The sequence below is a fragment of the Argiope bruennichi genome, chromosome 9 (assembly GCF_947563725.1).
Source record: "Argiope bruennichi chromosome 9, qqArgBrue1.1, whole genome shotgun sequence".
NCBI lineage: Eukaryota > Metazoa > Arthropoda > Arachnida > Araneae > Araneidae > Argiope > Argiope bruennichi.
The window spans coordinates 24,830,020-24,842,242 of NC_079159.1; the positions used below are offsets into that span (position 1 = coordinate 24,830,020).

General features: G+C 28.6%; 1 protein-coding gene across 1 annotated transcript in view; it reads right to left on the reverse strand.

The window, feature by feature from the left end:
* Positions 1-305: 305 nt before the first annotated feature.
* The window catches only part of LOC129984235 (hemicentin-1-like), a 769,108-nt gene continuing 757,190 nt past the window's right edge, over positions 306-12,223 (reverse strand). The window contains exons 14-15 of the mRNA XM_056094068.1: positions 5,315-5,524; positions 306-420 (exon numbers count right to left, since the gene is read on the reverse strand). Of these exons, the coding sequence (XP_055950043.1) occupies positions 5,489-5,524 (36 nt within the window). The 3' untranslated portion in view covers positions 306-420; positions 5,315-5,488. The remainder of the gene's footprint in view (positions 421-5,314; positions 5,525-12,223) is intronic.

A 12,223-nucleotide genomic window follows, 5' to 3' on the forward strand; every position in this document is an offset into this window, starting at 1 on the left:
CTATGTTTTTAATAGAATTATTATGCCATGAGACTCATGAAAGAGTGTCCATATACACAATAAATAAAATTAATGAAAGGCTATTAAAATAACACGGCTTTAATATTTGTCACAATTTGATGCTTAATTATATTTTAAAGGCAGACTATTGAGCAAATAAGTTATGGATAAGTGATTTATTTGAAAGTAAACACAGCCAGTATTTCCAGCGGAATAGCTGCTATTAGTGTTTCAATAAATGAAATTCAATTATGTACAACATCTCAATAATCAATAAGTTACATTTTTTAATGATAAAAGTATTTCTCGATTGTTACAAAAATAGATATCTTGAACATAGGTACAGAGAAGACAATGCTTTAAAGATGTACTTGAATCACTGAACACTTGCCGTCGAGTTACAATTCTTTTCTTTACAACCTGTAATATAAAAATGAATTTATAAGTTGTGTAATCTATTATGTAACTAAAATAATTCATTGAAAGAAAATTTCTGAAAATTCCAAAGTGTATAAGGAAATGTTCTTACTAAGCGTATGACATCATAATATAAAAACAAACAAACAATAATAATTATAAATTTAAAGTTAAAATGAAATCCACGATCGCAAGTTTCAAGTTATCACGTGAGAACATTATTATTAACTAGTTTAAACCGATTTTGAAAAAAAATCACGAGATTTCTCTCTCTCTATTATATATATATATATATATATATATATATATATATATATATATATATATATATATATATATATATATATAATGATAATTTTTTTAAACTTTCATTTTCAATTTTTCTAACTGGCAAACTAAGTTTTGGATCTCGACCGATTTTGAGATGAAATAACAGCTATGATGTCATAGTTTTACGTTAATCTTTTAAAAACGCATCTGCTGTCAAAGAAGCATACGTAATAATAAAGTAATGCTGGTAAAAGCAGGCTAACCTTTTGAAAATGCATCTATTGTCAAAGAAGCATGCATAATAATAATGCAATACTGGTAAAAGCAGGTAAAAAATTTATGGGAATTGAAAGATGATGATGAAAATTGCCATTTATGCTTTATTCATGCGAGTTCGCAAATTATACAGACTAACTCTATGGCAAAAGATACCGACGTGCTCTGATTGGTTTAAGCCTTGGCATCTTTTTGGCAATGTTTTGCACTCATGATAGTGTAGTTTTCGCTTATTTGGCTCAAACCTTGTACCTTTCATTAGTTTTATGGAAGATACGAGTGAATATCAACACGATCTAATTTTTATTAATATAATTGTTTTCTCTAAATACTACTAGTAATACTACTAACACAAATTAATAATAATAATAGTAAATATTTCTAATAATACTAGTAATGCAAGTAAATAATGTTGTTTATGCACAGAAGTATAAAAACTAAATGAAAGCAATTACTGAACTTATGATGCAGCAATTAAATAATTCTTATTTCTCTATGATTTTCGTGCCTTTATTAGATAATTTATACAGTCATTGAAACTTGTTACTGAACGTTTGTTACTTTCCCATCATCTACATATGGGGAGATGAATACTTAATGCCCAAAACGTATAAATATGTAAGCTTTAACGGAATATGTGATTTCGTTGCTAATTTTTTTTAGTTATATCAAAATAATATTAAGAAGAAACACACACAAAAATATTTTTAATAAATTGTAATTTTTATATTTCTTAAATTTAGGTTTCAGGATTTGATCTTTTCTGCTGTATATGTGTTCCAGATTAATATTACATGTAAACCGTAAAAAATAGGGGGGGGGGATAAATTCAGAAATTTTATTTATTTTTATAAAAATATATTTCTGTATGGCATTTTTTTTGGAAAAACATATACAGCATCTTGGCATCTTTTTGCCAAAACATTGCCAAGGCTTAAACCAATCAGAGCACGTCGGTATCCTTTGCCATAGACTTAGTCTGTACAATTTGCGAACTCGCTGAAATAACAGCTATGATGTCATAGTTTTACGTTAACCTTTTAAAAACGCATCTGCTGCCAAAGAAGCATACGTAATAATAAAGCAATGCTGGTAAAAGCAGGCTAACCTTTTAAAAATGCATCTATTGTCAAAGAAGCATGCATAATAATAATGCAATACTGGTAAAAGCAGGTAAAAAATTTATGGGAATTGAAAGATGATGATGAAAATTGCCATTTATGCTTTATTCATTGCCTCCGCGATTTCGAGCTTCAGTATTCATTGCCTACGCGATTTATAGTTTCAAAACCCCCTAACCAAAACAATATCATGTTCTCACAGGATAATATACAAAATACAAATTTTTCGAAAAAAGAAATTTAAAGCATTGTACATTGACATAGAAGAAACGTGAAAAATAATTCAATAATCCGCATCTGTTTGAAATAATCATTAATATTATATTCCTTAACTAATAAAAAATGTTTCAAACCTAATTTGGAAAAATACATTATAATTAGTAAAAATTACTTATATTTCTGAATTTCTTATTAAATATCATCACAAAAATTATAAGTATGTACTTAATAATGAATTTCCAATTTAAATCATATGGTTACTTTTTTGGTAATAAAAATATGATATCTATGTACATGAATAACTAGAACTAGTCTATTTTATTTTAAATTATAAATGCTAATCAAATATTCTTTAAAAACTGATTGAATATTTTTATGATTGAATCTGTTTCCTTGCATAAAATCAAGATAATACGCAACGAAATATTTCAAAAGACCGGAAGACAAAGTAATATATCAAAATCTACTAATTTATTAAATCTTCATTTATTTTAATGCTTAATTCACATTTATATCTAAAGCAAACGATATTTTTTTGAATTAAAAAAAACGTCCTTTTGAAAATTTATGATATCGTCTGCTATTAATCAATGTTGCTAAAAAGTCTGGCATAAAAACTGTTACAAGATTTGATTAAAGTTGGTTGACAAAGCCCCCCAAAATTCATTTCAAATGATTAAATTTCAATAAAAGAGAGAAAAAAAATGGAGAATAATTTCATAACATTTCATAAGCCTATGACTACGGATTCTTTTATTCATATAGGACAGCAGAATGTTGCCAGTTTGTCACCATAAAAAATCCAATAAAAAATAGCAGACGAGCTGCTGTTTTGTAAAGGAAAATCCTTCTTCTCTTTCATAAGTCATATTGAGTAAATAGAGCTTATGAAATATGATCATTAATCATTGATTTTTCAATCTGCTTGTGCTTCTGCTTTCAACAATCCCATGATTGAGTGTTGACCTAGACGTATGAAGAGAATTTATTTTTGAAGAGTGTAATTTATCTCGGATGTAAAGTATTATCAAATAAAATTGATTGCAATAAGGATAAAAAAAATTATTTTTGCTCTGGTAAACTTAAATATAGAAAGGAAATAATTAAAGTAAATACTTGTCAAATTAATTATTAGCAACAGTTAAATTGGCGAAAATTTTGACTTAATAATGCATATTATTTTGCAGTTAATTTTTGATTCACTTTTGGTCAGTAATTGTTTGATTATTTTAGAAGTGAATTAAGCACTTATCAGAAAATAATTCTTAAGATGCTTTTAGTTTCTACTAAAGTCTAGAATTAAGTAATTTATAAAATTTATAAATTTATTTGTAAAATACTTTATTATGATGTGAGAATATGATGTTGTTTTGCTTTGGGTTTTTGGAGCCTCAAAATGCACGGGCAGAAAATTGGAGATTTATCGCCTTTGAGGCATTAATTTTTCGCTTTTAGGATTATTAGTAAAGGATAAAGAAGGTTATCACATTTGGCGACTTTGATAAGTTACAACTTGGCGCGAATGTCCGCCATGTACCTGATTCTCCTGTCTGGCCAATAAATAGTTGGGTCGTAAGAATTTTTCACTCGAAGAAGCACAAAGAAGAAAATAGGAATGAACGCGAAACCACGAGGTGAGAAATCGAAAATTATATTATATAAATTAATTTCATAGGTGCATGAAATCTGAGTTATTAATTGATTCAGGAATTTCCTAAACTATCAACAACGAGTCAATTTTGGAGGATCATGACAAAATCTTGAATGCATATTTATGTTTCCACACTTTTATTTTTATCTTATATAAATATTATCTTATATCGTACTTAAAAATAACGTCTATAACCATTTTCTTGAAAATTATGTAAATATATCTTTTATAAGATTTACTTACATCTTATATAAACATATTTTTCATTAGCTTTATCTTGTATCTTATATAAGCATATCTTTTAGAAACATTATCTTGTATCTTATATAAACATATCTTTTAGAAACATTATCTTGTATCTTATATAAACATATCTTTTGCAAACATTATCTTGTATCTTTCGTAAACATATCTTTTAAATTTATTTTCTTGTATCTTACATAAACACATCTTTAATAAACATTATCTTATATCTTTCATAAACATTGCATCTTATGTAAGCATATCTTTTATAAGCTTTGTTTAGTATCTTACATAAACATATCTTTTATAAACATTGTATTTTACGAATATATCTTTTATATGCTGTATCTTATATAAACATTGTATTTTACGAATATATCTTTTATATGCTGTATCTTATATAAACATATCTTTTACAAACATTATCTTATGTCTTTCATAAATGTATCTTTTAGAAACATTATCTTATCTTTCATAAATGTATCTTTTAGAAACATTATCTTATATCTTTCATAAATGTATTTTTTAGAAACATTATCTAGTCTACAACATAAACATATGTTTTATAAAATTATCTTATCTCTTGCATTAACATATCTTTAATAAAAATCATTTTGTCTCTTACATAAACATATCTTTTATAAACATTTTCATGTCTCTTACATAAACATATCTTTTATAAACATTGTATCTTACACGAAACAATTTAATTGGTATAAACGAAGATCAAAATTAATTTTTAACTTTTGAATAATTATCAGTTAAATTTGATAAACATTTAAAAATTATTGCAAATGCTTTCATAAAACTTTGATAGCTACATATAGCCACCAGTTATATAGCAAAAATATGTAATGCTACAATAAAACTTGTTTTTCCATTCTAAAAATGTTCATATACGATTTATTGTAAAATAATAAAATGCATCTTAGAAAAAAATACCACGGACAATTTTTCATGCTGCAAAACGTTAAACAAGAAAATTTTTAAGAGCTAGTTCATCAAAATAATATTAATTTCAAATGATCATCTACATAAATAATGTGTTTTTTATGAGTTATTCAAAAAAATTAATATGAAAATATGATTATGATTTTATTTAAAAAATTGACATTACCTGTCTTACACAAACTCCCAGCATGCACTCTTCTCTCGTTGGCGAAACATGAATATGACATGCGAAAAGCACTTGTCTTCATCTGTGAGGAGATCTGTTAGAAACGTCAATACAGGGGAAACCGTCTTCAGATGATGATGATGGAAGTTGAAAGTCTTAGACTGTCTGGGACCGTCACCGTTCTATGACAGGAATAATGACTTCTATGCCCTGAAATTACAAAACAGAATACATAAGCAACCTTCGAAAGCAAATAATGAAAAATAAAAATAAAACTACAATTGGATGAAGTGCTAAATGATTCAATGTAGAAATTCTAAACATAAAATGGAACATTTGTTTTGGCTTTAATATATGTCAGAACGTAATAGAATTCATAAACTTGGAAATTTGAATTCCATCGGTAAAGCTTTTTAAAAATTTATGCCATCAGAATTCGGAGAATCAACTCACTCATTTTAGATTTAAATATTTGCTGAATGCTTAATTCAGGTAATTTTTGAATAAATAATGATTTATGTCACCATTTATGCACTTCAAGGTATTTTCAGGTATAAAAATACTTTGTTTGAAAACTGACTTTGTATGTTCAGATTAAATGTAATTATATTTTCTATTTAATATCTTCGGGTACTGCATTGGAAATGTCAAATGGTTGTACGATTTGTTGTTTGGCAAATATAATTATTTGAATATTTGTAGAATTTCTGTCATTTTGTTTTCAAAATGTTTGTAAGTATGATAATTATATTATTTGCAAAAGAATTTTATAAATATTTGGAATAAATAATTTTTGTCATAGTTTATGAAATAAATGACAAAAAAAAAGAAGAATTATTTGCAGATATTTCTCTTAAAATGTAACAAAGCTCATATAAGTATTATCTTCGAATTATGTTGGAAACAATTATATTACAGGAAAAGAAATCCACCTTCGGCAAATTCTGAAGATTCCCAGATCATTATCTTGTTTCTAAATAAGATATCAAAATCTTTTTTTTCTTCTTATAAATGACTTAAAATTTACATTTATGTATAGATCGCTCAGTTCAAAGAATAACTGCTTCATGCATATTATATTCAAAGATTCATCAGTGGAGTAGTCACCCTTAAAGTTTCCCATCCCTCTAGCCATTACATAAAGTTATGGACTTTGAGCAAGGTTGTGAATGCCACGAGTGCTCAGATTTTTATTTTTAGACCACCATGTAAGAGAGTTTTATGTTTATTTGTATAATGAAGAAAACCGAATGTGTTTCTTAGATGCCTTTTTTCAACAGATTGAAAAAAGGCCTCTAAGAAAAAAGGCATCTCAAAATTTGATAGAAATTCATAATTTCAGTAAAAAGGTCGTATTTCAAATTTAATTTCTTTCAGTTGGTGTGTTTTTGAGTTATCGCGTTTGCATACATGCGGAATAAGAGATCGAAAGACAGTCAACTCTTCGATGAATTTTGCTTGCAATTTGATAAGTTTTTCATTTAAGATGACAAATTTGTATACGAAATGTTATCTATCTGACCTTTTACGTTTAGTAGTTTATTATATTCATTTGTACTAGGATAACCAGGCTGATTGAAATTCTGTGAATGGATTTCGATCAAAATTTGATTGAAAAAAATTTACATATTTAGTATAAAGGTCGTACACCAAGATTCATTTGTTGTTTATTAACATTCTTGAGTTATTGCGTTCAAATACAGACATAATTTTACAGATATGTTTTTCGGACTCAAAGAAATAGATCTCTTTATAATCTTTAGAGAAACTGTATAGTTAAGAAAAGTAAATACGGTGCATATCATAAAGGACTCCCCCAATTTACAATGACATAGGAGCGAAACATTGAAAGACATAAAGATAAAACAAGTGGTATTCTAGACAGACAGGTGGAATTTGCTACATACTGATTCGAAGAAATAGTTTCAAGATTGGCTTATAGATGGCGTCACAAGCACATGAAGCTTTAAATAGTACTCGGAAATATTAGAAGTTCATTCATCAGTTTATTTTATCACTGCCACGTATAAAGGAGTTGTAGTTATTATAAAAAATTTTATAATAGGATATTATCCGAAATTAGTTATGATAGGAAATTGAAGAACATTATGTCGTATTCCTTGAAGCAGCGCATTTTTATTGTACTTGTTGTTGTTCTTGTTGCGTACAGCAGACCACCCCGCCACCACTGAACGTAGCAGTATCGACAGGATTCATTTTTATTGTACTGGAATTCTAACGATCAGAGCAAATGACAAGGTGAAGCTTTCTACAAAAATTTAACGTTACAATAAGTCCAGATCAAAATAAAAAAAAATCTGTAATTTATTCAAACATTTTGAACGAACAGGGACACTTCAAAATGGGCAAGTAGTCAAAGAAATTGAGTTATATAATCGTATCTTTTAAATATTGTATGAAAGTGTGCAACATGAACTGATGTCAAACCACAATACAACGGTTGCGATGTTGTAACTTTTCACAGTAATTACATGATGCAATCGAAAGTTCGAAGTCAGTTTTTGAAATGTCTCTACTGAAACGGATGCACATATCTCAAAAATGAATTGTTCAAGCTATTCCAACATTTGAGGATTCTTATGGTAAACAGTGCTCTTCAAGTAGTCCCCCAATAAGAAGTCACATGGATTGAGATCCGGGGAATATAGAGGCCAATATATACCAACGCCTGTTTCTCGGGAATAATTCAGAGCAATGATTCGGCCACTGAAATATTTCTCAAGAAACTCGGGTAGTGGACGGTATGGCCCTATCCAACATAAATCATGAATTCTCTGGTGCATCCTCTAGAACTTGAAATGTGGTGACAAATTATTGTAAAATTTCGATATATCGAAATGAATCAATCTGTTCTCTCCAGAAAAAGGTTCCAATGATCCCTGTAGTGATTGGATTTTGAAGCGTTAGGAAATAAACGTTCATAGATGGCGCTAGACCACTAGCGCGAGTGTAATTAAAAGAGTGATGTCATTCGAGTGTTGGCTCTTGGAGGAGAAGGAGTTACTGAGCAGAGTAACTCGAACGAATCTGAAATAAATCTGTTAAGTTTTCTATTTGCCTATTTATTGAAAGCACTCACGAACCAGCCACGACAATCCTTTTATTGCACACTCCAGCCCAGACTATAACTTTCACAGAGCGGTGGTTTTGCAAGGCATACATATGGTTTTTAATATTCCATATTCACCAGTTTTGTTTCATAAGTCCTTAAAAGGAAAATGATTCGCATCGGTGAACCATATGCATCCAACATTAATTTTAATTTCATAAATCATCTGGAGTATCTCTTCGAAGTCTTCTTTTTGTCGCAAAGTTGTACTTGAGATCGCTTGATGAAATTGTATATTAAAGGAAAACAGTTGTAGTCTGTATTATTATATTGTAATTTTAAATACACAGGCAGTCTGCCTTTCAATGCATCTTATCCAAATTTCATACAAATCAACACCTTTGATGGAAAGACAATATATATAATATAAATAAACGGACAGACTGTCTTCACGTTCACGGCTTTTATTGAAAATTTTATACAAGTTTTGGCATTTAACATAATGACTACCATTGTCAGATTTCTAACTAGGCAAATTAGGTAGCTGCATAGGACCGCTAGGCACAGAAGGGTAGCAAACAGGCCTATTTAAAAGCTTTATTTTCATAATTGACAAATAAATGAGTTTGTGAAAAAATACAAAGTCTGTGAATGATAAAATTTTAGGATAATATAGTAGATTCCACTTACTGTGATCTCTTCGGTAAAGGAAAAATACTTATCTCAAAACTATCTATAAATTTTTCAAAAATAATAATTAAAAATATTCATTAATTGTTCCTTATCGACAATTATTCATTTCCGGATCTTTTATATATTGATCGTTTTTATATTGATTTTTTTAAACATTTTATTGTACGATGCAGGATTTCGAAATATCAAATGTTTGATTCATTTCACTTTTTTCACAAATGGTTTCATTCATTTCAAGATTTTTCAAAATTTTACAATGAAGATGCTGTGAAATTTTAAATTACATCACAGATTTCTGTTGAATTATTGTTGGTAAATTTTTATGCCTGTTAAGAATTTCAATTTTGTTTTTAAAACTTAAATAAGCTCATTTTTTATCCATTTTGCTATCGTAACTCTTTCGAAAGCAACAGTAGTTTATGATTGTACACAAAATTTCAAGCCAGATTCGGTAGCTTAGCTGTTCGTTTAAACCAATGTAGATTATTTTAATCCAAACAAGAATATAAATCCATGTCAAGGGAAAGATAATTCCCAGATGTCTCCTTTGAAATGGAACATGAAATTTCAAATTTGATATTAAACGATGTAGTGATCCCACAAAAAGAATATTTTTGTGTACTTTTCAATATGCCGATTCGAGACTACAGGATTTTGATAATACGAATGGAATAATATTGACTTTTATCACAATAAGCGAGATACACGGTATTAATACTTCATGAAATATAACTTATCTGGTTCCTATAAATTCCTTTATCATAATAATTATTTAGAACCAATATGAAAATGAATCAATGAACAGTTTGAATTTAGCTTTGTTATATTAAAGTCCCGTTATGAAACAAGGAGAGAGGCATTTTTGGGACAAAAACTTGTAATTTTGAATCGTGGTCAAATAACGAGTACTTCATTTGAGTTGGCAATCAATACTCCGTACTTTTCACTCCAACAAGAGAGAAAATTTGTTCTACACCGTCAGATTGAGCACGCATCAAATTCATAATATGGTTTTTTGAGTTTAGTTATATTAACGTCTCGTAAATAGAAACTAGGGCTATTTTGGTAAGGTCCTCATAATTTTGAATCTCAGTCAGATGACGAGGACGACACTTGAGCTGGTATCTCCTCTCTCCAAACTTCTACACAGCACCAGTGGAATGAAGTTTGACCCCGATGGATTTAATGTGCTCCAGACTCGTTTACACTCGGTTCTTCGGTAGAATCGGGTCTCGAACCTATTAGCCTTTTGTCCCTAAACCTTACCACTAGTTCACCGTGGTCCACCCCTATTTGTGGTGAATCCTAAATGAAATCGGATCTCGAACCTGGAATCCCCGGTGCTGAAACCTAGATCTAACCACTAGATCACTGTGACCCCTTAACATTTTGATAAGAATTATTAAAATTGATACTTAAAATTGGGCCTCATTTGCAAGAATGTTTAGAATTGATGCTGAGTTTAAAATATTTGATTAAAGAAACACAAAAATAAAATTGAAATAACAATGAAACACAACGTTTTTCAATAAAATTCATGAAATTAGCTTTGGACACGAATTTAATAACAAGTTAATTATTTTAATCATCATCGCCTAAAAACATGAATTCACTGAATTCATTTTTTTTCTCGAATGAAAGTAAAAATATAGTCTTATTTCCTTGGAGAAATTGATTTATCAAAGTCAAAATAAACAAATAATACAGCAGCATTTAAAGGAGATAAGGAAATCAGAATAAACTAATGGTAAATTAAAAAAAATAAAAAGGCGATCGCTAGATGTTTATAAGAATTCCATTACACTTTTTAAAATGAAGCAAAAATAAGCCCATTAAATGATGCACTGTCTGAATCTAACATCAATAATTTATATCTGAATAACAATGCAAGAAAGTCTCTGATGTACTCATTTCATTTCTACTTCTTAAAAAGAAAAAAAAAATAAGTAAGATTATAAACAAGATTGTTATTTTGCACTTAACAAGATTTCGAAGTTACTTTTCAAGTTTTTTTTTTTTTTTTTTTTTTTTTTTTTTTACTCGAGTTTAAAAATCCAATTAAATAAAAAAGAATCCTTTTGAATGTTTTTTTTAAAAATAAATATCATCAATTAAATTTTGCTTTAAAAATTCTTCAATCACTGATATATGTAATCCTTAGTCTATTAAGGTTTATCTAAAGATTTTAGAAGTATTTTCAAATTGGATATCAAAGGATTTTGCTTCTAGAATACAAAATAACATGTTTGGGAAAATATTTTTGTTATTTATTGAGTTAAGAAATACAAATTATAAAAGAAAATTCTTTCAGAATTCCAAATCCGAAATTAAGCTGAGACTTATTCGAGAGTTAAAAGAATTAAATTTCTTTTTATATCTTTGCATTGATTATGATTGGAATTTGCATTTTGGGCATTATAAAAATATACTAGCTGTCGAGGAGAAATGATTAAGCTAGGATATATATACCAACCATTTAAACATTCTGTTTTGCTGTAATCTTGCAATATATGCTCTTGAACTATCAAATTTATTTTTACGCAACTTTTTTAAAATAAAAATGTAATGATTTTGATTTTATTTAAAGATTTGTCAAATCAAGGAAAAATTTAATGAAATTTAAATATAAAAAGGAAGTGATGAAATGATTTTGATTCATGTTTTTTGGTGTATAATGAATGTAATTTTTCAAATTTCTTCAGTGTTCCCCACAATATTTGGATACGAATTATAACAAAGTATTATGCAAGGTTTTGCTCTAATTGTAGACCTATAGCTATTTTCTGGACCTTTAGATGAACATACAGGGTGTTACTAAACTCCACTTAAGAACATGGAGTGAAGGTAGAAAACATCAGCGGGAATCAGAATCATACAAGAAAGCAAGGTGACAAGTGAATAGGTGGCGCTGTAAGCAAGCTCTGCGAGGGCGTCTCATTGAAACCGGCGATTGAGTAGGTTGATCATGAATCGTTTCACTAACATCAATTAGTCGATTATCACTTTTTGAAAATGTTCGCAAATCCAAGCACATAGGTGTCAATCATGCATAAATGTCAATGGGCGGAATTTCGAACATTTCTTCTGATTACTTCTAACTATTGTATTATTTTTTTATGTAATAAAATGCTTAATACTAGTTTCTG